Source organism: Melanaphis sacchari, unplaced genomic scaffold, assembly GCF_002803265.2.
Source record: "Melanaphis sacchari strain LSU unplaced genomic scaffold, SCAv2.0 Contig0_pilon_pilon, whole genome shotgun sequence".
NCBI classification, from domain to species: domain Eukaryota; kingdom Metazoa; phylum Arthropoda; class Insecta; order Hemiptera; family Aphididae; genus Melanaphis; species Melanaphis sacchari.
The window spans coordinates 23,821,588-23,849,062 of NW_020270366.1; the positions used below are offsets into that span (position 1 = coordinate 23,821,588).

A 27,475-nucleotide genomic window follows, 5' to 3' on the forward strand; every position below is an offset into this window, starting at 1 on the left:
TAAAGTCATATCACTTAAATATTATTTTGGTGATTACTAACACGCTGAATGTACCCAATGCTATTTTAATATTGATACGCTTACTATGTAAAATAATAAGTTAAAAATTGTATAGAAATGTTTATTTTTTGAAAGACCGCCTCCTAATAGTTTATATGGTAAATTGGTAACCTGTAAATGATAATTTTATCAAGGGTCAACAATTATCTGTAAATTAAATTGTATTTATAATTTTATTAATTGTTAAATACTCGGAATCATTTAAATTTGCCAATTTGGAATTATATTGATTTTTAAGATTTAAAATGTCTTAAATTAATATTCTGAAAAATATCTTCGGTTTTTTTTAAATTTAAATATAATATTAAACTGTATTATCGTGGTATATAAACTATACACACCAAACATGAATTAGAAACTAAATAATTATAATTTAAAGGTGCCTGAGCATTTAAAATTTAGATGAATTCGAGTAGAGTGCATAATATCATCTACCTATCGTGAAATATAAGTAAAAATATGATACACTCTGTGATTATGTACATTAAATACTTATCAATAGAGTTTAAATAAATTTTAAGATACAATATTTATAAATTAAATAATATTTAATTATTTTCAAATTTATGTGTAAAAAAAAATACTTAATTCCATGGACTTAAATTTAAAATGCCAATGAAATACACAAAATATAAAGGATGGATGGTTACTTTAGTAATACAGGAGGTTGGATACATATTATTATATTTTCTATTTACTTATAACGACAAAATAAATACATTAACGCAAAAATAAAACAAATAATATATTATTCCCTCTGTTTTAAAATAATTAAATTAATGGCATTTATGTGTATTGAATTTACAAAAATACAGAATACATAAATAAAATATTAGATAACATCAAAACTTTATTGACTTATGACGTATACATTTTTTTGTTTTTCTGCAACGGTATAATTTTGCCAGAAATCTTTGTACTTAGAATACAAAATCCTATGAAAGTATATTATTAGTAAATGTAAATAATTATTTTCCGTAATCAAAAATAACTTACACAAACACATATAATATGGGTAGAGTTAAAAGGACATACAAGAAAGTGATCAAACACAAATGTCCAATTTTAGTATAATTAATGTAACCAAATGCGATTTGATAAGCGTAAACTACACCAAGAGTCAACAAAGAGTTCATACACATTTGAATGGAATTCAATCGACCTAAAGAAAAATTTAAATATTACAATTTTCTTACAAAATTGAAAAATAATAGTATAATAAAAATGTATACGCAGATACCTAATTGATCGATTGCCACTAATTTAGATACTATTGAACTAATAATAGTTACCACTGTTCCATGGCATAAATAAATAATTGCAACTACAACACGAATGATTATTATTAAAACACAATATTTGTATAAATGTATGAAGTATTAAGTACAAATAAATAATTAATAATATTTACTCATAATAATTTGCCAAATTTGATTTGGAAAAATGTAGCTTATAGCAGCTGCAATGTAAAAGCAGCAAAATAAAATACAAATTTTTAAATCGTTTATTTTCATACAATGACTTAAAACAGAAGACGAAAACACAATTCCTATGAAAAAAAATAAGATAAAATATTAAATAAGTTTTAAAATTATGAAAAAAAATTAAAAAGTGTTCATACTGAGTACAATATTTTAGGTTTCCTTCAATACCTATAAATAGCTAAATAATTCTTCAAAAATAATTTTGTTTGTTATAAAGACGTCATACCCACATGTATGGTCTTTGCTCTTACTAACATACGTAATACATATACCAATATTTAGGTCCAGCAATTCTAGTTTTGTATTGTTAGTATATTAAAATATATTATACCTATAACTCCTATAAGTTCCTAACCACACTCACAACTCGTTTAAAAATTAAAATATTATAAAAATCAAACGAAATAACACAGATAATTATTTTACTTTTGAGTATGAAAATAGATCAATCTACTCCAATAACCAAGTTAACAATACAAAACTAAAACTGTTGAACATGAATACCAGTATGTTATGGATTAGTAAAATTGTGAAAACATTTGCAGTATGACGTTCCCTAAACAATTAATATAAACGAATAATAAAATTACCAAAAAATATGGCTAACATTTTTAAAACGGTAAAATAAACTTCTTCATCATTATACCAATAATTTGAATGTTTAATATATATCATTAATAAATCATAGTCACCTGAAAAATAAAATTTCAACACAATTCCCAATGTACCTATAAAGTTTACAAAAATTGTATATATTATATTATAACTTACATCCTATTCTTGTAACTAATATTGATTGGCATATCATCAATACAACAGTTAAATTAATTAATTTATTTTCAAATAAACTAGTGAACTCTTTCAGAACATATTTTGGTTTCTGCCATATAATGTCTTTATCATACGAGTCAGATGTGTCCTTAATGTACAACTTGACAACCATTAACGCAATCAAATTTAACAACAATGATACCAAAAACAATAAACCATAATAATATTTAAATTGAATGAACATTCCTATTAATACAACTACACCATTGCCAATTAACAAACTTAAAGGATAGGTTGCAATTATTATTCCATGTTTTAAAGTTCTTGATTTAATAGTAGAATTTTCCGATACATATGACATCACGCCCACCCAGAACATATTTCGACCAACGTAAAGTGCAGGAAATGTCCATACTATGATATCATCAAATGTCAAAGGCCAAGACCAATAGTAAGATAAGATAATCAATCCATCTGTTAAAATCTGTACAATGATTGGTAAGAAAATCAAAGGTTTACGTCTTCTTCCATGTCTGTCACTCCATGCTCCTGAAAATAAATAAAGTAATTTTATTTCGTTAGTTATTAAAATGATGTAACAAATATTTATAATTAATAAACATATGATTCAATTACATATAACTATACATGTACAATAGAGGATTTTTCAAGGTAAACTTAAAGTTTAAAAAAAAAAGTATTTATGTTATTAGAAATATATTATTTTAAATAATTTAATCTTTTTACAAAATTAAAAAACTTTAAACTTTTTTTGTAGAAAAAAAAACCATTTTACATTTTAATATTTTAGATTTGCGGTGAAAAATGAATAAATCGATTTTAAAATTTGTGTGTGTGTGTGAGTATTTTAATTAACAAAAGTATATCCACCAGATTCTATATAGTAGGTAGAAAAAATACTTTGGTTTTGAATTTTCAATATTTGTTCTAATAAAATTCTCAGTACTTTTCTTAGCAATTTCAAAATAAAAATTAGGAAAAATGGGAATTTTTACTTAAAACCCGCGCGTTTTCAATAAACAGTATCTTCTTATTGTGATGTAAATAAAAAACAAAAATGCATATACTTGAAAGGTCATCAAAATAAGTTTACATCCTAATATTTTGTATACGTAATATCATTTTCAATATATTTATACTTTTTTTGAGCTATTTATAAAATTGAAAAATTTTAGATATTATTTTTTTTAATGATTATCGATAAGAAATGTTTTACTTAATATGATTCAAAATTAATAAAATGTTGAATTTTCATACCTAAAAGTTCATAAAATATTTTTAATAAATAAATAAATACTAAAACCAAATAACTATATTTTTTTGTTTCCTAGGAAATTTGGGTGAAATTATATATTTAATCAAACAAAAAAAAATTAATTTAATGAATTTAATTATTTGCCTTTAACTCAGTAATACATTATTCAAGATAATATAATAAGTAGGTAAAAACTAACAATACACAAATAAAGAAAATATGCTTACATAAATTTCTATGAATAATTATTATTTCAAATTAAACACCTTTTTCTTAGAATACATTTATTTGTCACACACTGATGTCCTAGAGATCTCAAATGCAATAATATTACGCCTATAAGTAATGTATTGATATGACAATTATAGTGATCTACCTATCTTCATAATGTTTGTACACTACTCATGTGTAGAGCGACAACATTTAAAAAAAAAGTGCATATTATTTTTATAAATAATTACAATTTAATAACAAATATATAACTTCTAATTATTTTGAAACAACAACTATCACAATTTTTTTATTTTATTAATAATCAACAAAAAAATCTTTAGTCGGTACCCACATAAATCATATGATAACAAATAAAACTTAATTAATAACAAACTTTTAATAAAAAAAATTATTATTTAGAATATATCATTATCTTTTACGCCAAACATTTAACTTTTTAATTAGAAAAAAAATGGAATACATTTATAAGCAATTATAAAACTTAACAAAAAAAAAAAAAAAAAATTATAACAATATTTTAAATATTTTTAGACCCATGAATTTCTTTTAATACTTTTGATCATTTTTCAACATACAAAACATTTTATTTCACATTTCATCAAAATATGAAATATGTATAAACCTCTAATCTGTATTATTGATTTCAATAAAAAAGTTTCTAGTTGGAATTTTTCAGAATTTCAATAATTATTGATTTATTAAAATTCTTTCAAATGGTGCCCTTGTTCTTGGAAGTCTTAAAACAAATTCACACGACTTTTGTTAGTTAATAACTAAAGTTAATTATTTCTTTATAAAATAAAAAAATTCTATCTATCGACCTCCAGTCAGTATATTATTTTTATTCTAACCAAACATTTTTTCTGTTGTTAAATACAACTTTAACTGACCAATTTCATCAAATAGTTAATCATCTTTTATAAACCTAATGAAGTCTTAAAAGTTTCAAAAAAATTGTTATTTGGCCCCATATAATTCAATCAATTGTAATCCAAATCAATGAAAATAACCAACTTTAAATTATTCATATTTGTAAATTATTTATTTGAATAATCAATATAGCTATAGAATACAAATAATTAGCTTTCAATCAAAATTAATCATAATAATCTTTATTTACAATAATTAAAGTCTAAAGTAATACTTATTGATATAATTACTTGATATAATTTTATAATATTATAAATATACTCTAACTTTATTTAGTAAAATTAATAATTCTTCATTTCTATGAATTATAATGTTGAGTAGTTTAAAATATCCTAAAGAAGCTTCATTCAATCTTTAAAACTGCTAGATGAAATAATGTTCCGTGACGATATTTTTAAACATTAAGCTATTTGTAATCATTAGATAATTTAAAAAAGTAAATTTTTATGTACTTCAGTTATTTTTTTAGAACAGTAAAACATGCATCCAAAAGTTCCAAAAATAATTAGTGTTCTTATAAAATAAATACATCTAGTCACCATACTTGTGTGCTAATTGTGAAATCCCTGTTTTTGATTGTTTATTTATTAAAATAAGACAGTGGTACAACAGAATAGTTAACTACTTTCCTATTTTTTAATTATACTTTCTTGAATGATAACATAATTTATTAAATTTCTTGTTTCATACACTTAAATACAATTTTGAATTTTTGAATTTCTCAGAAAATTACACATTATACTTTCTTATTCTATGAAGATAAAATTAGATAAGTTTTGAAATAAGATAATGTTTGTGGGTGAAGACAGTCTAACTTTTTGATAACTTGCAAGATTAATAAACAATTTTTTAATAATAATATTATAATTTCAATAAATGTTCGTAATTTTTTACTCGATTATTTTAAAAAGTATTGAGTGTTTTACATTTTAAACAATCCAAAATTACCAACTAACTCCAATTTTCGGTTAGAAATCTCCATCAAAATGTATGACCAGAGTTTTTTTTTTTATTTTTATTAAAAAAAAACACATCATCATTATAAATCAATATAACAATTGCTTTGCAACAATTCTTTTATTTTTGCTATAAAAATTTTAATAATTAAAAAAAACCACTAGTTCAAATTTTGAATTAGATACATTAATATTTGTATAAATGTAATTCACTTAACAATTTATTGAAGAAAAAAAAGGGAGTTCTTATTTAAAAATAATATGATTCAATTCCTTAAGTATAGTATAAAAATAATTTAAAAATAGCTCAAAATGATAAATGAATGGATATATTTAGAAAATAACATCACATATAAAAAATGATAATATAAATATTTGATAAATATTTTAAGTATTTATGGTTATTCGTTTTCATACTGTAAACTAATAATCTAAAAAAAAAAATATATAAACTCAATTTTTTTATAGATATTTAATGTTAAAATTTGATATTTTAACAAAAAAAAATAATTTTAGTTATTCTTAGTTTATTGTAATCTAAAAATATTATTCCCAGGATCTTGAAATTTAAAAAAATATTATAATTGTATTTTATACAACATTGTTTGACATAAATTATTTTAATATACTATATGGCTAGTAATAAAAATAAAATTTTACAGTAATTAATATATTATAATAAAATATCTTATATCAACTCAGTAATATTGGCTGTCAAGCTGTTTTTGATCAGATTCGTTTTTCGTATGCAATAGTTTATCATTTAATTCAAGAATCTACCTATAAGTTTGACTTAATTTCTAAGTACAAGGTGCACTCAATAATTATTGCATAAATTAGTGATTATATTTATATTTGTTTATCTCAGTTACTCAGAGAAGTACTAAGAATCTTCAATTTTGATATCTTTCAAGTGTTAACTAGATTTAATTTATCATCAGTAATTTCTCTTATGTTTATTTATCAGAATGTGTTTTATACAAGAAAAAATGTCTTTAGATACAAAAACATACACACATACACTTATCATTGTAAAATCAATAAAATCTTTGTTCTACTTAAAATCTAAAAAACAAAAAGTATTGGTCAATCATTATCGTTCTATTACCAAATAAATAATTCAAGATTTTGCTTGCAAGTGTATATTTATTATGTTTTAATTTGCACTTACCTGCTAGTAATAAAACTACGAAAGAAATTAAATACTGTAAGATTTTAGTATCTGAATACACTAAGAGTTGACTTTCGTAAATACCAACTAGGCATTCTCCGAACGGAATCAACGGTTGGCAGAATTTCCTCCTGTAAGCTTCATTCTCAAGAGAAGTAGATACCGTCAGCGATGTCGTGTAAAGCACAGTCGCTATTATCAGGTACGGTTCCGAATTATAACTGTATCGTTTGAGGTCCACTGTCGATTTACTGCGGTCAAACATTTTGGAAATACTGAAAGAATTAAAATTGTCACTCTATCCGTGTAAAATCGTATGACACAAGTATGCATGTAAAAACAACCGTTTATATTTTGAAAACAAACTTATCGGTAAGCATGCGCATAAAAACTAAGCGCTGTAATTCATAAATCTTAAAATATTTAAAATTACGTTCCGTGTTTTATACTTGTTGTACCACAAAGTGCAAGTGTGTATTTTTGTTTAAACTATGTTGAGGTTAATACAAGTTCATACAATGATGTTTGACTCATTAAATCAACATAATAATCGTGTAGATTTATGATGAGTCAATACTCTGTATAAGAATCGTTAACATTAGTTCAAGTACCAGTGCGTATATTGGGAAATTTACTGTAGAAATTAATACTACAGAGTGCAGACCCGTCTAAAAATAATATGAGTATAATATGACTACAAATTAGTTGTTCCAGACATAATATTATTGTGTTTTACGGCTTTTTTTTAGTTATATGAGTTGTGCCTGGGAAATTGTTTTTTAATACACGAATTGTGTCCAGATGAAAAAAGGTAAGTTTACACAAATATTGTGTCAATAAATTCATCTTAAAAAGTTTATGCAATACATAATTTTTGACATTAATATACAAATTGTTTGTACAAAAAATACATTTTATTTTGTATTCATAACCAATACAAATTAAAAGTAAAAATAATTATATATTTGACAGAAATTAAATTTAACTTTTTTTTATAAATTCAAATCAAGAAAATTGAGTTTTTTTTTAATATAATATTAAAAATTCTTCATAATGTCAATTTATTAAAATACTGGGTTGAATTTAATAGAACATTTATTTAAATCTATTGTATACACAGATAGTTATACTCACAATAGTTAGTTATAATATGTAGCATTATATGGTTGTGCCTAACCTGTTGCCCATAAATCAGAATAAAGCAAATTAATTTTTAAATCAATTAGTTCAAGTTAAATAAAAGCGTTAATATCACCTTTGCCATCAATACCAAGTGGATTTTAAGTACAAAGGTTTTTGGTGTGGCATAACAACTAAAAATTTATATGAAAAATCGTTGTGCAATTTTTTTAATATTGTTGAACATAATTTTTAATTTTGATTCTTTAATGTTTATCAACTTTTTAAAATTTCCAAAATAACTACGCTCAATCATATAAATAATTTTGATTTTGCGTTAAATGCTTTAATAGAGCCAATCTTACTAGAATATTCTTCCCATATAAGAGGAAAAAATTAAGTATAATTATCTAGATAAAGTTATTCATTAAATATTTAAATCGAAAACTTTAAAACTTCGGGAGAATTAAATTTCCTTTAGGACGTAGTTCGTAAACCTATTTTTTATTAATATCGACCATAAGTAATACAACTTTAAAATGTTAATATGTATAGACAGAATTTTACGATAAAAGCGATAAGTCTTAAAAGGAAAACTTTTGTGGAATTAAAGATGAATTCAAATATTACTAAATATTGAAATATATTTTATGCTGTTTATTTTAGCAGAATTCTTAATTTTGCCAAGAAGTGGAAAGGAAAATTATAAGAAAAGGTTTATTAAATTAACTCAGGTCATGCAAGTAAAGACTAAATTTATATTGGAAAATTAAGAGTACGAAAGAACAATAAGCCAAGAGTACTTTCTTTATCAAGTAATCTGAGTCATTTACATACTTAATGATGTATAATATACTATGACGGTGATTATTAATTAGTGTTTGCATAACATATTTATTATAAAAAAATATGATAAATTTATACTCATTATCTCACACACGTCAGTTGATACCAGTAAAATCGTTCTAAAAAAATATATAGTTCTTTGGAATCAGACTCTATAAATCAGGTTTGAACTTGAAGTTTTTAAGTGATTTATTTTTTTATTTAATGGTAGATTAATATTAAATTTACTGAAAATTAAAAACACATAACTCTAAGATTAACAAAATATAAAAAAAAAATCATATTATATGTAGGTATGTAAAATATAAACAGTAGTATATCTATTGACATAAATAACGAAAAGTACATTAGAAACCATTGCATATTCAATATGGCTGCATCGATGTCAATGACCTCTACCTTGAAAACTTTTTAAAAATGTTTGGTGTTCGATTTTCAATTATCTAATTGTCGATTGATTATAAAGCCAAGTAAAAACGTTTTATGAAAACGATGTTTGAAAACTGAAAGCTAAAAGATATGAATTGTAACCTATAAACTGTATATCAAAATCGTGTTTCAAAACAATAGGAATGTGCTTATGAATGAATAATACTTACAGTAAACTATGATCACAGTCATATCTCACATTATACACATATTATCTACCAATATAAATCTATTTCCATTTTATAATAATAAAGAGTTTATGTCACAACATTTCGGAACTTAGTCAGTGAATACAGAATAATATTATTTAATGATGTTACTACTTTTTCGGAAGTCAATGTATAATTGTGTTCATTTCATTTGGTCAGCTGTTAAATTTTTGGTCACCATATGTAAGGTAATTCGTCTCTTTATCGTTGTGACGTTCATAATAATATCATTGCTGTTTCTACCTGATACTTCATGACCTATTGGTGTAATTTAGGTTGCATCTTCTAAGGAGTACTTAAAGTTATGCCAGTTTCCTAACAACCACGAACTAAGATATATATCTTAGTTCGTGCTAACAACAATAGTATTTCAATTTCAATCTAATCTACCATATTTATAACATCACCCCAGTAATGGTATAGCACCTGGAAACATAAAAAAAAATCCAACACTGAACGGTGACATGTGACATCCATAGTCGTTGAAGAAATGTCCGGTGCCGTGACGCACGAAGATCGGAGATACGGAGACGTCTTGCAAGTTGCAACGGCGCTAGGTTCAACACCACAAATGAAGAGACTTCGGTGTCGCCGGCAGTAATTGTTATCGATGATCGATAATGTTTTCGGAGAATCTCAACGTCATATTATGGATATGTCTGGTGTTGATCATCGGCGCCGACAGTAACTGTATGTCGTCAGCGTGATGGTGGTTTCTCACAATTTATTCTTTTTGATCTTGCTGACATTTAGTCGATTGGTTATGATTTATAATCACCTAACTTGCATTAGTAAAATAGTAACCCTGTATGTACCATTTTAGCTCATCTCGATACTTGATATTGTTATGTGCATAACATCATTACGATGTAATAATCATTATTCATTACCGAAATGGTCAACGAGAATAAATTGATTGAGCAAGTTTGCACATGTTGTACCTTCTGCAACCGGTGCTTGCCACCGATCATTGATCAACCCATTCCTACACAATATAATGCCTAACTCTAGCAGTACAGCCAGCGAGGGGTTATAAAACTGATTGACGATTGTATGCCTCCCAACATCGAATATGCCAAAGCAGCGTTTATTCGCAACGACGATTCACATACTATAGGATTCTGACCGGTTGTGTCTGGAAAATACATTTTTCATGTAGTGAATATTGATTATTAATCGCAGGCTCAGTATAACAATTAACAAGTTATTGTAATGTATTGATTGTACCTCGTCACTAGTAACTGTAAGAAGTGAGTTAAATTTGATTTTAAAAACTATTTATTATGTTTGTGACCCCAGAGGACTAGCGAAAAAAACCTTATCAAAAAATGTGTAAGACGTGAGTATAAAAAATTTGTAACATCTTCCTAAAAAAATCAACAACTTCAACTAAAACTTAAGTTCACAAAATCCACAATTCATGAATGTACGCACAACATTTCAAATTTTTATTTTTATTTTTTTATTTAAATTTATTATAATAAGACATTTCTAGCCTATAAGGCTATCTACATCTATGGATAAAAAAAAAAAAAAAAAACATTAATTTTTTTGACTTTTATAACATGATAATAATAGATAGTAATAAAACAATAATAACTAATAAGTAATAACAATAGTGAAAACAGTAATTAAGCAGGTCGGTGGCGCCGCGGTGACACGGAAGCGGACATTTGGGCGGCCACGTCTAGCCAGTAGCCACCGCGCGTCAACGGCTGCCATACCGCGAACCTCACCCATCGGTAATTAAAAATTAACTATTTTATGCTCTTTTTACCCTTTAAAATGCGAATTTCGAAAAATCCTTTCTTAGGCGCCTATACGTAGTAATAAATACATTTACTGAAAATGTCATATCCATAGCTTCAACAGTTCTGGCTAGGCGATGATATCACCCAGGACAAGTCTTTTTATATATACAGATTTGTTTATTAAACTTTGATGAAGTGATAATATTGTAATAGCTCCATAGGCATGCGCACGGGTATTGCAGGGTATGCTATAGTAACATCTGTGGGCTAAAAATATCAAATTGTTACAGTTATCATTTTTTATAACTAACTATAGTTAGAACTGCTAATAGTGTCAACCATTTAGGGGCCAAAATGAGAAAGAGGGCAGTAATAATAGAGGTAATATATTTTTGGAACTAGTTTCTTTGTCAAAAAAGTGTTATAATGTTGTGTCAAACCATTTAGAAATAGGTCCCAGAAATGCTTCATACACAAGTTATAGAACACAAAATTACATAATAAAGTCAATACATAATGTAATGCTTTGAAAGATGTCATCCATGTTCAAAAATAAATATGTTTCCATTATAAGTCTCCAATTTTATGGGGAGGCATATAGTAAACCGTATACCCTAGTACTATATTTTTTTACATCTGTTGTATAACCAGTTCTCCTTGTACATTGGCTTTTTGATAATAATAAAACCCATATCTATAAATATTTATGAATATTTGTTGTAAAAAACTCCTACGCATGTAATTATGGTAAACCAATTCGGTGGCTCTATTAAGATCACACCATGGTTAGGGTCATGAATGTATAAGAGCAATAGGTACTTAGCACATAAGTTAGGATTATTTCTTACAAGCTTACTGCACATAGTTCTCAGGCACCGAGCGTAAACACTGCCTACAAAATTTCAAGTACAATTAATTTACATTGTTACTATTTCAATTTACTTCATTTTATTAAACATATTGTTTGACATATAATCAACATTGACTTTGTTGGCATAGGGTCTGATATCTTCCTACGGTTAAGATATATTCTGGTCACTGGTCAAGATAAAACTTACAAAGAGAACAACGCATAAAATCATAATCAATAACTGTATTATACAATTAATAATAAGAGTAACATAACAATTACTATAAAAACGGCTTACATATGAGACTATTGACAGAGTCTCCGGTGCAAGAGAATTATAACAATATATAAAAATGAAATAACAAAAACTAAATAACATAACAAGTTCAAAAGGTAACTGATAACTGACTCAAGAGGAGACATTATGTGACTCTCTTGCACGAGCCCAGGGCACAGTGTAACCTCAGCCCTAATTTAATTAGGTAATTAACAAATAAAATTATTGATGCTAACAACTTTAATTTTAATTTACCTTTTTCTAACATACCTGTGTGATTTTCTCCACAACATCAAATACCAACAACAAGACATCGAAGCTCATCATTAAATAATTAAGTGTACAAGTGCAATATGAGAGTAATACACTTTGTATTAATAAAAGCGTGAATTATATTCATTCAATAGATGGAGATTTTCTTCTTATTTAGTAATGTACTGAAGCTAAATTAAAAAACTAAGTACACTTGTACATTCAAGACTCAAGACAATGCTTAACAAGTATTTTCTTTACCTCTCCATTCTTGTAAATGTGTAATCACTGTGATCCATTTTTTCGATACCCCAGAATGGTATAATGTATAATTTTTTTTTTTACTTTCCCAATTGATAATGATCATATTACTAACTGTCAATTTTTTCAGTATTATCTTATAACTATAATTAATTTGAATAGACTAAAAATATAATTAAAATAAATAGTTTAGAATAGGTGCGTTAAAGTTTGAAAGGTAAATTAGATATGCACATTGTACCTCAATAATCCTATTTCCATATTATAAATAATAATCAAACGTCTTGATGTTTTTCAAATTAAAAATATATATGAAGTGGGATATATATTTACATAGGAAAAAGTTTTGAACACAAGTCAATGGTATTATAAGTTTATAATTTTAATTTTAAATTATTTTTTATTAAAACATTATATTTTTGTTAACATAACAAATATATTGTAAATTTACAAGTAGAGTTTTATTAATTCATCACTTACAGCTGATGGCATCAATATTCCAAGGTCAGTAAAAAGTAAACTGATGTATGACGGGTGAGTATAATCCACAGAAGGATGAGCATTTAATAAATGATCATCATTTGAACTGTTTCCAGTGTACTAAATTGAAACAAAAAAAATTAATAAAATTGTACTTACAGATAATAATAAATATTTAAACATTAACAAATAACATTAAACAGTTATACATTTTTAAAGAATTCAACTAAGGATAGAAGTTTTTATGAAAATTAAAAAAAACTAAAGAAATGTAAGTTAATATATATAGCAAATATTATTAGATAATATGCTGAATTGAATGGCATTTGAAATGGTTTTTTACTTAAAAAAAAAATATTACTATATTAAAATAAATAAAAAATACATTATTTTATTAAATGACTATAATGATTTTGGTAAAATTGATTAAAAAAAAAATACAAATAAAGTTAGATTTGAGTCAAAATATGAGAATTATATAGAATTTAATTATTTCAAGTGTGTGCATTGTAAGTGAAAACATTAATTTGCTTAACATTTGTTTCTGGATTTTTATTTTATACACAGAAAGAAAATAATTTAGTTATTTATTAATAAAGCTACTATATGCTTTAAAAAGAAATTTTGTCTTATAAAAAATCAGTTTGTACTTTTCAGTGCATAGAAATAAACAAAGTTATGTTATTCTTTTTATCATAATAAATTTGATTTTATAATATGTAACATTGATAAAATTATGAATAATTTAATAATCTATACTACCACACAGTTTTAAAAATGTTACTTACTTTGAAATTATTAGGTAAATCTTTTTGATTTAGAGGATACATCCGTGAAAACTTATAACTTTCTGTTAGCACATAAAATGGTTTTTTGAATTCTTTAGCACAAATAGCCATAGTACAACTTCCAATCTATAGAAAATAAAATAGAATAAGATTAATATTAAAGCAAGATTATTTTATAATCAAAAAGGATTGTTTTGATATTTATACTATTATACAAAAGTATCCTTAATTAATCACTCATACCTATAATAATACTGTTAGAACAGAATTTTACGTATTAACTCATTACACTAATTATGATAGACCTTTGATGTTGATTATAATTGCAAGGTGAACATAAGGTTTAAATGAATATTTACCTCAAGCTTTGAAAAAGATAGTAGTTGTTCTTTTTATATCATTATATGTATTAGTATTATAATTAATAGGCTATACTTAAAATAGCTAAAATAATGTTATCTTTGTAATAAATGAGTATTGAGCAATGTCTAATAGTTTTTTATTTTTTTACTAGTCCGCTCTAAGCTATAATATGAATCCATTTTATAGAATTCAAATACAAATGAACAATATTGAGACTAGAAAGAATACAAAGAAGATTCATATGTTTTATTGGTCATAAAAGAAGAATAAATAATACCCTTGATAGCCCTACCATAAAAAGTCTTCAGTTTAATCTAAAACTTAATTCTCTTTCAACTAAAATAAAAAAGCTGATATCACCTTACACAAATTGTTAAATGGAATGTGTCCGGTCTCCCACTGTTAGAGCACATTTCCTTCCATGTGCCACAATATTACAATTAATCATGTCTAACATTCCACGCAGAAACCCACCACATAATTTATGTTCAATATAGTCCTCTAATTCGCTTTTATGCCAAAGGCGAACCATCAAAATATGATTTTTTCTTTAATAATCTATAAGACCTTAAGCCTCAGTACTCTAATTTTTGATTTAAGTATAAATAAATTTGTATATATGTTAATATTATATTGTACATTACTTATGTTTTATTATTTATATCTCACTTATGTTGTTGTATTAATTATGTAATTATCTATTATATCTGTGCTTGAGCCTACCCGACGTTAAAAATATATATATACAATAAAATAATAGTATAAAAAACTATATTGCTTAGTCCTTGTAGTAAAAATATCACTTGGTCACTATAAAAGTACATTTAATAATTTATCACCTTATTAATGATTCCACCACTCTCTACGACGCATTCAGCTCCAACCATAACCATATCGACCCTTTCCATGATATAACCAACAGCAGAATCTAATATCAATGTGCAAGGAATATCAAGTGCTTTCAAACAATTATACATTTCAATTCTAATAAACAAACAAATGTATTAAATAAAAGTCTAAAAATCATTCTATAAACTTTATTATTATATTATATGCTACAAAATTACCCGCTTTTATCTGGAGATGATTCTGATACAAAAACATGAAATCTTTTTTGTGAATTCACAGCTAATTTCATGGCTTCTAACACTACTCTAGATTTTGAATGTGTCAAGATATTCTAAAATATAATAATATAATTAGATAAAATATGCATAACATTAAGTATAAATGATAAATGGAATGAAAAATAAATAAGAGTTTCATAAATAAGAAACTACCAATTAGTAACATTTTGGCAAACATTATACATTAAACAAAATATAATACATATATAAATGAGTGACGCACTTTAAAGAGAGAACACCTACTTACAGGTAAGATAGGTCATATTAATTTACATATTACAATTAACAGTTTATTATGTATAATTATTCCATGATAGTATAATATTATATCATTAGTAAATTATGCAATATAATATAAAAATGTTATCCATTGTTTTTAAGCTTTCTAAATATGTGCAAAATAGGTATATCAATACTTACAGTGCCATCAACAAAGAAAGGAAGAGTAATTTTGGCAACCTTATTTCTTGCATCGGTAAGTTTCTTCAAAAATACCTTTCCTCGATCCAACATGACTTTTTTACATTCCGCAAAAGTCTAAAATTAAGTATATAAAAGTATACATATTAACTGAAGTGAATTTAAGGTTTAAATTTTTGTTCTTGCTCTTTATATTATCATACTATCAAAATAAAAATAATAGTAAATTAAATTTTTGAAAATAATTAACTAAATAAGTTTTGATAATATATTAACTTAAAACTAATTTAATTACATTATTATATTTGTATACGGAAATGTGTAATAATATTAAACGAATAAACAATTTAAAAAAAGATTACACTGTTATTCTATAGAATAACTTGTATATTTAATTATATTATTAATGATTATATTATCTTTATAACCTTCATGTTAACATAATAAAACTAACATTTATAACATTAATTAATTGACATAAAACTTTAGTAAAATATTATATTATATTTTACAAAGAAATATAAACAGGTATTGTACAATATTAACTTTTAAATTTATTTAAATCTACTAGTTAACACAAAGGATTAAAACAAATAAGAAAATGGTTTTTAACTAATAATTAAATGTTAATTTTTTTTCTTTTCATTAGACTCAGAAATTTGACTCAAATCGGTCAATACTGTATCTTCGCTGAGAAGATATGAAGTTTCATCTTCAATATCATCTTCATCTTCATCACTGATTTGTGGGTCAATTATTTCTTGCATTATTTTGATTAAATCTAATGATTGATTTTCAGTTAACAGTTTGTCATCTATTTCCGCATAATTAATAGAGTCATCACCAATCAAATGATTTAACAATGCTTTATAATCAATAGTTGCAAGATTATCTTCCCATTTATTTTCATTTGAAATAAAGATACCAGATTTAATAAAACTATTTTTAACTGTTGATTTTTTAACTTCATTAATAGCATGTTTTATCCAAATAATTGCATGTAGCACATTGATTCTATTTATTAATCCAGAACTATTTTTTATTGATAGCTGATGTTTTAATACATATTTTCGATATAACATCTTAAAATTTTGAATTACTCCTAGACCTAGAGGTTGACAATAAGAAGATATATGTGGTGGAAAAAATATTAGTTTGATCGATTGCAGATTGTTAAGCAAAGGATGAGAACTTGCATTATCTAAAAAAAGAACTATATTTCTTTTTGATTGAGTCATTCTGTAATCAAAATCTAAAAGCCACTCAGTCATAATGCTACGTGTCATCCATGCTTTAGTGTTGGACTTCCAAACAATTCCAAGATTATCAATATTAATGTTTTTAAAACAATTATATTTTCCAACTTTTCCTATTATCAACGGTTTTTCAAATTCTCCATCTATATTAGTGCACAACATAATAGTCAGTCTCTCTTTAGATAAATTTCCATCAATACAAGTTTCATTAATAAAGCTCATTGTATTTTCAGGAAGAATTCGATAAAATAGACCCGTTTCGTCGCAGTTAAATATATCACATTCCTTGTAATCTTTTATAGTTTCTTTCACACTGTTTAACCATTCTGTAATAACACATTCTTTAAGCAATGCAGGATCTGTATAAATATTTTTATAAGAAATTTTATGCCTGTCTTTAAATTTTTGCAACCATCCATTTGATGCTTTAAAATCATTAAGGCCAACTTCTGATGCTAACTCCAAAGCTTTTTCTTTTAATACTGGACCCGAAATTGGTAAATTGTTGACACAAGCATGCAGATACCACTGAAATATCACTGTGTCGATTATTCCATTGTCTGATTTTGGAAATTTGCGTTTTGATTTTTCGCTTCCTTGCTCCACAAATGCTTGTGATAAATATAATTTATTTTTCAATATATCACTAACCTGTGTTTTACCAATATTAAATTTTTCAGCTACTGCTCGTACTCCAATATTTTCTGCTTCCACAAATTTTATAATTTCAATTTTTTGTGCCAAAGTTAGTCTTTTACGTTTTCCACAAGACATAATGGTGTAGTTATGTATATATATATATATATATTACACATATACTTTGCAAATATAGAAACTATGAATAATTACTTTTTTTTAAGTAATAATTATTTCAATATAGACTATTTAAAGCCATATCACAGTTGAATAATATTCATAGATAGTATCTAGTATATATTAAATAATTATTGTAACTATTAATAAATGTGAAATTATATTTATTTTATACATTCAGCTATTCAAAATTAAAAATATATTACAGTAGTACCAAAGGGTCCAGTAAATTAGAAATACTTAAGGCCTATCTAATAAGTATAATTTTGCTGGGACTTGATAAAATATCCATTAATAAGGAGTAGTCCATTATTGTGAGAAGTCCATAAATATAGGTTCACTGTCTAAATATTCAAAATGAAACTTAATTAAATAAAATATTAGTAACACTATACTTACATTTAAAAATACTTACAATATTATCTAACTTAGCAAATGTTATAAATCGCATAAATAATGCACATCCAGAAGATACACCAGTTACACGAAAACTAGTGTTTGTAATTACTTCAACTGCAGATTGCAAATTAAAATCAAGTTCTTGTACAGTTTCAGCTAAACATTGAGAAAAAAAATAAATTATCTATTATATTTGGTTAATTAGTACAGTTATTATTAAATTTATCACTAGTTAACATAACATTATATTCAAAAATAATAATAAGTAGATATTTAATTGTGAAAACATAATAGCTTTCATATTCTTTTTCAAGTTAATAAATTAGTTTTATTTTATTGACAGTAACGTAACTTGTAATTTTGAATAGCACTATTATCAAAAATTGTCAAACATTTTCATGATGCACAACTTATTATACAATCCTATTTATATTTTAAGTGTACTTACATTTATCATGTTCCAATAATTTTAATAGTGTTGTAATTGCTGCTATACTAGCACTTATATCAGACTCTTTTTCCATAATATTACTAAAATATTGAGATACCTCTGAAAATAGAATATAATTTTGTATTATTACATAACAATTTGAATAGGTACAATATAAAAGCTAGGCTTCTTAAAAAAAAAAAAAATAATAAATATCATAAATATAACATATAGAAAACATTTCTTCTCCATATCCTTCATTTAATTTTTTAAATACCTAATGATGCTATAACATTTTTCTATTCTCAATATGAAACTTTTCATTATTTATTAATTTTTTTTTTTTCATTAAAAAATACAAACAGTTAATTTAATTTCCTGCAATAAACAAGTAAGCGATATGTAGATTACATATAATTAGCAAAAAAATAAATTTCCAGCCGTGACTTTTTTTAAATGATATATGTAAGGCACTTTTAAATTGAAGTAAGCTTGTTAACTATACACCATTAAAAATAAAAACCTATTGAAATTATATTGTTTTAATTAACTTAAACATAAAAATCTTGTTCAATTATTAAAGAATATTATATCTTTAATATAATATCTATTGCTTACCTATAATAAGCAACAGAATGTTTCTTATTATTATTATTGCTATTGTTTTTTTTAAATATTAAATAGAATCAGATTAATATTAGAATTATAAATCTTCATGATTTTGTTCTATCTTAAGAATAGAATAAAAAGAACTAAACAGAAATATTCTTAGAATACCTAATTTAGAAGATATGTTTTAAATTGAGATCTAAATGTTGTTAGTTGGCATACTGTTTTAGTGTTGTCATATGTTTTTAATATTAATAAAATAAGTATTTAAACATTAGTATATATTATACACAAATGTGAAAAAACGCATCAACATTTGTTAAATAAATAGGTAAACAAAAATTAATCATGCATTTTAAATAACTTATATTGGCTTACCTTCTTTAAACATTAAGCACAAATATAGAATTTTTAACAAATACAAATAAAAAGTTTAAAATAATCAATAGATTACTTATTTGAAATAATAAGTTACCTACTGTCAGTGAAATGTTAAAATCAGCAAACAGAACAAGTGTTTACTGAATATTATGCCAATGAAATTATTAACTAATTATAACTAGAGCTAATTACCTATTAAAGTATTAATTATAAAAACACACTATTATTTTAAATAACTTTTATTTTATAAAAAGTATAGGTATCGTTGACAAGTTATGACATCAACAAAAAAAATTAACTTAATGTAACTTAGTTGCTGATATAGCTTAGCGTGAAGATAAAAAATAAAAATATTTTAATTATAAACAATAAACATCTCGTGATTGTATCACAGAATACAATCAGGCCTAGGTGGATTTTTAAGCCCACCTTGGTTTATTCACGTTTACCCATGGTAGAATTTTACTTCGTTTATCTCAACCACGAGTTCACCTAAATTACCATGTTCTTGTTGATAGTATTATCAGTTTCATCAATAACAGTTGTTACTGAGATAAGACCGTATTGTGAACGTGAAGTTATTTTAAAATTAAAATTATAAAATGTACAAGTCCAAAACTTAAGTAAGTGCGTTTTATAATAATTATATTTAAAAGTTAATGTTATTTATATATACCGTTTATGTTAGGACCTCCCCTTATATAATATTCAATTTAACAATACATCGGAAATGGATCAAGATACAGCCATGAAATTGTATCTGAAAGGTGCGACAGCGTTTTTTCTTGACATTCCGTCTGGCATGGAATTCGGTATCGATATGATGTCTTGGGCAACTGGTGATAAATTTAAAGGGGTTAAAATGATACCCCGTGGTATACATTTCATATATTACAGGTAATATGAATAAAATGTATTGATGATACTGTTACTTTTTGGGTTGCTATTCAAACGTTTATGTAATAAATCATATTATTTAACGACTATATGATTTTTACAGTGCCACCGATAAGTATGGAAATACAGCTCCACGTTGTGGTTTTTTTCATGATTTTAAAAAAGGTGAATGTCTTGTAAAAAAGTGGGACGTGGAAAATGAAATGTTGGTAGATGTACCCCAATTAGTATTGATGCAATACAAGATGAATGTATTACAATTTAATAACTATTTGGGTCCTTATCCACACGAAGAGCTATCTAAATGGAATGGCCTGTCATCACTGCTCACTGGTATGGACAATTAATAAAACTATATAAGAATGTACTCAGACATTTTATCAGTTATTAATTTTTTATTTTAGATAACTTGATACAGAGGTTATGCCCTGAAACAAAATTAATTCGATCAGCAATGGAGTTATTTCCTACATCAGTTACGGAAAACACAAAAAAAAGAAGAAAATGGGGTCCTATTAGAAGTGAAACAGATGTTGGATATGAACATTTGCCTAATCTGGTGCCAAAAGAAGAAAATAAAATAAGGTAAATTAAATTTTATCAATTTTCTTTATATTATTTTATAATAAAATGTATATTATATCTGTATTTAAATTTTCAATATGATTTAGATTTACTGAACCTCCAGAATGTCATTATCCCCCTGGTTCATCACTTTCAGAAATCACTAAATATTCACTTGATACTTCATACATACTTGATAAAATGGCTGAAAAACACGATAGGTTTTTATTTATTATCATATCTTAGTATTTATTATTATAATTATTATCTACTAATATATGTTTTTATTTTCAGTAAAATAGATTTATTAGCTGAACTACAATTTTCCTATATTTGTTTTCTTCTTGGCTTAAGTTATGAGTCTTTTGAGCGCTGGAAGAAGCTATTTCAATTATTTTGTATGAGTAAAGACGCTATATCCCAAGATCAAAACTTTTTTGCAAAGTTTTTTATAGCAATACGTCATCAACTAGAAACCATACCTGAAGACTTTTTAGTTGACATTGTTGAAAACAATAATGTTATTTATAATGGCTTAAAAGAATTATTTAGAACATTAGAAACTTGTGATTTTGTACTAGAAGATGATCTTAAAGATGGTACAATTCAAATAAAACGCTTTTTGCAACAAAAGTTTGGATGGGAATTCAATAGATTAAATGAAGAGGATGATGATGAAGCCCCTGTTGTTGTTGACTGTACTGAAGACTCATTTTAAGTTTAATATTTCAAATTTTATCAATACAATATTACTTGTAATTCAACTACCTAATTTTTATAACTTTATTATAATTAATATGAGTATAATTTATTATTTCCTGAATAAAATATTATTCAAAATAAAATATATTTTTAAATTATTATTTGTTTCTTTTAATATTCTCGTCCAGTGGTTGGCAATAGGCAGCCTGCGGTCCAAATCCGGCCCGAAAAGGAAAAATAATTGGACCACAAAAAATATTTTTTTTTTTTAATAATGCTGGTTTTCCACACATAATATATATTTTATCTATTTTATAATAGTGTTTATCATTTATTGCTATTTACAATAATAGCTGTGATAACACAACAATTATTAACTAATATCTGAGTTTTTAGTTTTTACTGGCCCTCGGAATTTTTTTTTTGATTTTCTGGACCTCCATAGAATTTAATTGCCGACCCCTGTCCTAGTCTAATTGTGTTAATTAAATATTTACTTTTTACTATGTTTATAATGCAGGTATTAAATTGTGTCTAAACGTAAATTAATATTTTAGAGGTCATAGCACGGTGAATTAAATGAGAAATAAAATTTTGATGTTTATTTTGAATTGTTTTTTAATATATATTTTGTATATTGATATTCATAAATTATCATTTATAAATAATAATATTATTGTTAACTTGTATTTAATATGCATAATATTAATTGTTATATTGCAAATAATGCTTTAGCCAGCGTGTATATTATTTAATAATATGTTGTATTCAATATTCATACTTTAAATTGTTTAAGTATGACTTAAATTTCTTACATTAGGGTATGTTGCTTCATTTTAATCAGTATAAGGATAATCTGGCCTGTTTTCTAAATTTTCCATGAAAACAGTTCAATAATTTTACATTTTTATTTTAGGTAGGTATCAAAATTAAAATTGTTTTGATAAAGTTTTATTGAATAATAAAACTTTTTTTTAAATCCAAATTTATTTTTTAATTTTTGACCGTAATATTAATATCGTGATGTAAATTTTTATTTTTTGTAGTAATGATTACTAATTTAAAATTACAGCTTCCGTTAAATATACATTTGGATTTGTTTTTTATAGTTGTAATTCTGTAACCAATAATTATTGTTTCTTACAATAATGTTTAATGTATGTTATGTAAACAAAACTTTATGGAGATAAAATTTATTGAGTTCCATAATTAAATATTTTAACTGCTTGCAGTAAAATGAAAAAAAGTTCAGGGGTAGCATATAATATTATCGCTTTTGCTGTTCCCAAGCGCTCACCTATTATGATTTCATTCAAATATACTCAATTATCTTTTTAAATTTGTATGAATTAAAGGAAGTTTCTATTATGTATTTATTATTTTTATATTGCAAGTATGACGATATATTATGTACCTACTTTCTATGTTTTTATTACTGTTTTTTTTTTTTTTTTTTTTTTTTAATCAGATTTAAAGTTAAAAATTAAAATTATTATTCAAGCTCGTTTGTTGATACATCTTATTTTATAACAATGTTTTAATTTAAAAGGGAGAAATGAGACATATTGCTAACATTTTATGTTATATATTTAAATTATAAATGTTTGTTATTTCTTATGTACACAATTTAACGATTAAAACTTCATGTTACATAGTTGTAACTTGTACAAACGAGACAACATTAAACCATGTAAAAATAATCTTTATATTATTATGAATTTATGAGTATTTTTCCTTTGTAGTATGATTTATAACTTGTTGTTATGAGTAATTTAATAATAAATTGCTTTACATAAAGTAATAAAGTATAATAAATTGTATACCTACCTATAGTGTATTGTGTATACATATATTAAAATCAAACATATAAAATATTGTATTTGTGAAAATAAATAAATAGGTACCTATGTACCGACCTTATAATTATTATTTTCTTAGTTTAATATATAATATAGTAGGTATAATGTAATAATGTGAAAAATAAAAGATTTATAATATAGGTAGGGATAATGAAGATTAAAAGAAAACTAAGATAGGGCCTGGATCTAGAAGATACTCCCCAACACTTATAAGTGTTAAAACATAAAATCACATACCAGGTACCAATATTACCTTAATACCTTCCTCCTGATTTTCGAAGGGCTTTCAAAGTAGTGTAGACGAGAATTTTATCAAGTACACCGTAATAAAAATTTAATCTATAAAGTATAATGATAATATTAAGTATACCTATATATTATGATCATGTAATTTACTTGATTTACAGTAGTGTAAGCAGTGTAGCAGTGTATTATGCTTGTCAGATAAAATAAGATGGAACAAATAAAAAAATAACTTTGCAAGTTTAGCCTTTGAAAATTCAAGTCTAGTTGTCGCTTGCAGAATCCTGTGTATGAGAGGTGTTGCTCGAATGATTTATGAGCAATCACTGGCTAAAGATACAACATGATCAATCCAGCCAAAATAGATATTATTTAAAATTTTTGTTCCCCAACAATTATTTTGACCTCTCTAAAGTAGGTACAAATTATATCCAATTTGCTATTCAAACTTATATTTAAATTTTAAAATCAAAGCATGTTATTGACTACTTCTAGTGTACATATACATAAAAAAACCACACACATCATTGTAAAATCAATCTATCATCATTCATCACTCTTCTTAGAATTTAAAATTTGTTTAGAATACCTGAATTACCTAAAGAATCTATAACAAAAATAAGTCAAAAAAATAAAAAATACCTACGTCCAATTTCATATTAAAATTAAAGAATAGTTTTATATTTATAATTAATGAGGTTTAAGATGTTACTTAACAATGTTTCTTTGTTGATTGCGAACAGGTCCATATTTGCTATTTCAACATTTAACGAACTTAACTATATTTTTTGGCTGGTCAAAAAACAAACTAAATCCGAGTACAGGAATGCCGTCGTCACAGTTTCATAAATTCCGGGTAATGTATCTCTATGACAAATAAATAGTTTTATTTTGGATGCACCATATAAAATGTAAATTTAAATAAATAACAATAAAACGTATACAAAATCGTTTATTAAATCTTACGAAGAATATCTTGTTGAAGAAATCATTTTCTTATCATCACATTCTTTGGTACATCTTTAATTTGTTCTTAATTTTTTTATAAAACATTTTGTAGAATATTGGCAAAATGCTTTTTTAAATTAATTTATAATATGTATCAACTTTAATACATCTTAAAATAGACAATGGCAATATGATAATAAACATAATTATTGAAATCAATAATACATTTTTACTTCAATATTAAATAAGTAACTTTGTTGCCAATGGCCATAGCTGCCGAGGCTTATTTCAATAAAAAAAAAAAAAAAAAAAAAATAAGTAAATTATTTTACAAAATAAAGATGATTCGTATAAGAAAAAAAAAAATGCTCTATGATAATAAAAAATAAACGAGTTATCTTGTTTTTTAAATAAATGTGAATAAATATGAATTATTTGGAAAATTTCGTATAATTTCTATTTCTATTTTATATCCGATGACAATTTATCTAATTTTTGGACATACACTACATGCGTTTACAAAAATTATACCTTATAGATTATTAAAAATATATTTTTCCAACTAAAAAATAATGAAACAATAATATAATTAAAAAAGAGCGAGTGAAAAATAAAAATAAATACTATAAATTGTGTAGTTTATTTTCAATTCAATTTATATAAAGAAAAGAATAAAGTATAATATTTCATTATGTTAGGTTACCTAATACTATACATTTTATAGTAATCATCCATAAGTAGTTATGATTTTAGTTTTATTTTACTGTTAGTTAAGGTATAGTTACTTTAAGGTAGAAATTATTAATATATTTTAGGTAGAAATCATTTTATAATTTTACTTACTTGTGGTATATTTTTTTTTGGTTTTTAGTGAAAATCGCCTATGTCAATAGGATTAAGAATAACTAGTCTCGAAGATTTAGTTATGTAATGGGAGTTTTGAAGTATTATGGATAGATGAACTTTTGGAGATAAGTCGTACAATCTTGGATTAGTAACTCTCAGCACCCATTCATCGTAAGTAATTATTAGCATAACGATACCCCGAAAGAGCGGTGTTTACGGTTTTTTAGACGAATGTCTTGGGAATGGTTTATTATGCTAATAAATTAGAGACAACCACAGAGTTTGAGAGATGTCTGGTAAACATACGTTCCGCGTAAGTTATCATGGGGTCAGATTACATAGATTATTGGTAAGTTTAGTGTGTTTGTCAAATATAACACTCAATAAATCCATGGCAATCGTGTCAAAACATTTTTAGTTATCTCCTTTTAGTTACGGATTATTTCATTGAACTATTGGTTCTCGTAAACAAAATCTCAATAGATACCATCTATATTATGGTGAATACGTTTTTTTTATTGAATCAAGTCTTCATATTTATTTCTAAAATCGGATTTCCGTTAATATCCAATAAATGTTTTCTTCATATTTTCAGCTATAGGAATAGCAAAATTTTTTGACAAATCTACTTCCGTGTAGTTTTTCTGACCGTCATCTGTAAGCAGGGTGAACACAGTTACACTATATGATCGGTGTTCGTCAATAATCGAAGCTTCAGTGACTTTTACATTTAAGCACCTCCACGGCCAATATTTTAGTATTCTTCAATGGAAATATCCATTGATTAGAAAGACGAATGATTTTAATTATTTGAATTACTATTTACTAACCATGATAGTTGAAAAAAATTTTTGAACAATACCTTGTAACTTCAAAAAAAATGTATTAAGTTTTTAGAATACTATGTAATAACACACGAATACAAAGTAAATTATTACTGTATTTCACTTATTCAGTATCGTTAGTATTTAAACCCTGATGCATCGATATATACCTAACATATTTTCAAACATAATTTATTTAAAAACCATTTAAATTAAATTAACGTCAACGATTAATATAATTTTCTTAAGATAAGTTTTAAATATTTTCAAAATTAAATTGTTGGTACCTTTTCCTAAATATGTAAAAAATAATAATATGGTAAAATATTTCTAGTGTTAACTATTGATATTATATTTTTTTTAATTAGTATAAAAAAAATAACTATATAAAGTTTAGGAGAAATTTATTATTTTACGTTAAAATAATTAATTTGATTGAAATTTTAACTTAAAATGCATTTTTTTTTTAATTATGCCTATGTAGCTGTGTTTTTGGAAGTTATAAATTTCCATATTTCGTAAGAACAAGTTACAAAGAACATTATATAATTATTAAGTGTAGCTATTAAGATTAAAATGTTGTGACAATTTAAAAAAATATATAATTATGATTTAACTATAATAGTTTACTAATTATTATTTTAAATTTT

The 27,475-nt window shown here is 24.8% G+C and overlaps 3 protein-coding genes and 1 pseudogene across 15 annotated transcripts; 1 reads left to right on the plus strand and 3 right to left on the minus strand.

Annotated features, from left to right (window-relative positions):
- Positions 1 to 890: 890 nt before the first annotated feature.
- On the minus strand, positions 891 to 9,600 carry LOC112591329. Of its 8 annotated transcripts, none has more exons than XM_025335137.1 (9): positions 9,447 to 9,600; positions 9,247 to 9,357; positions 6,883 to 7,157; positions 2,316 to 2,864; positions 2,135 to 2,236; positions 1,472 to 1,609; positions 1,301 to 1,384; positions 1,057 to 1,222; positions 891 to 995 (listed from the first exon to the last, which is right to left on the minus strand). In XM_025335137.1, exons 3-9 carry the CDS (start codon positions 7,145 to 7,147, stop codon positions 911 to 913), a joined length of 1,389 nt encoding a protein of 462 aa, XP_025190922.1. In that variant the 5' UTR covers positions 7,148 to 7,157; positions 9,247 to 9,357; positions 9,447 to 9,600; the 3' UTR covers positions 891 to 910. The 8 variants fall into 8 exon arrangements, with proteins under 8 accessions (XP_025190922.1, XP_025190947.1, XP_025190894.1 ...); XM_025335162.1 differs by having other exon boundaries at positions 6,967 to 7,157; positions 9,194 to 9,357; XM_025335109.1 differs by having other exon boundaries at positions 9,194 to 9,357.
- A 3,697-nt stretch (positions 9,601 to 13,297) lies between these two features.
- On the minus strand, positions 13,298 to 20,312 carry LOC112604092 (translation initiation factor eIF-2B subunit alpha). 5 transcript variants are annotated; one of them, XM_025352986.1, is made up of 8 exons: positions 20,135 to 20,312; positions 18,971 to 19,072; positions 18,539 to 18,678; positions 16,055 to 16,171; positions 15,575 to 15,687; positions 15,347 to 15,491; positions 14,145 to 14,270; positions 13,298 to 13,476 (listed from the first exon to the last, which is right to left on the minus strand). In XM_025352986.1, exons 2-8 carry the CDS (start codon positions 19,044 to 19,046, stop codon positions 13,324 to 13,326), a joined length of 870 nt encoding a protein of 289 aa, XP_025208771.1. In that variant the 5' UTR covers positions 19,047 to 19,072; positions 20,135 to 20,312; the 3' UTR covers positions 13,298 to 13,323. The 5 variants fall into 5 exon arrangements, with proteins under 5 accessions (XP_025208771.1, XP_025208763.1, XP_025208756.1 ...); XM_025352978.1 differs by lacking the exon at positions 20,135 to 20,312 and adding an exon at positions 20,037 to 20,106; XM_025352971.1 differs by lacking the exon at positions 20,135 to 20,312 and adding an exon at positions 20,041 to 20,081.
- A 163-nt stretch (positions 20,313 to 20,475) lies between these two features.
- On the plus strand, positions 20,476 to 22,189 carry LOC112604122 (protein AAR2 homolog). Of its 2 annotated transcripts, none has more exons than XM_025353009.1 (6): positions 20,476 to 20,565; positions 20,631 to 20,839; positions 20,943 to 21,172; positions 21,244 to 21,424; positions 21,511 to 21,624; positions 21,698 to 22,189. In XM_025353009.1, the coding sequence occupies exons 2-6, from the start codon at positions 20,673 to 20,675 to the stop codon at positions 22,119 to 22,121; spliced, it is 1,116 nt and encodes a 371-aa protein (XP_025208794.1). In that variant the 5' UTR covers positions 20,476 to 20,565; positions 20,631 to 20,672; the 3' UTR covers positions 22,122 to 22,189. The 2 variants fall into 2 exon arrangements, with proteins under 2 accessions (XP_025208794.1, XP_025208804.1); XM_025353019.1 differs by having other exon boundaries at positions 20,509 to 20,569.
- Positions 22,190 to 26,004: 3,815 nt separating this feature from the next.
- Positions 26,005 to 26,799, minus strand: LOC112600641 (annotated as a pseudogene).
- Between the last annotated feature and the right edge of the window lie 676 nt (positions 26,800 to 27,475).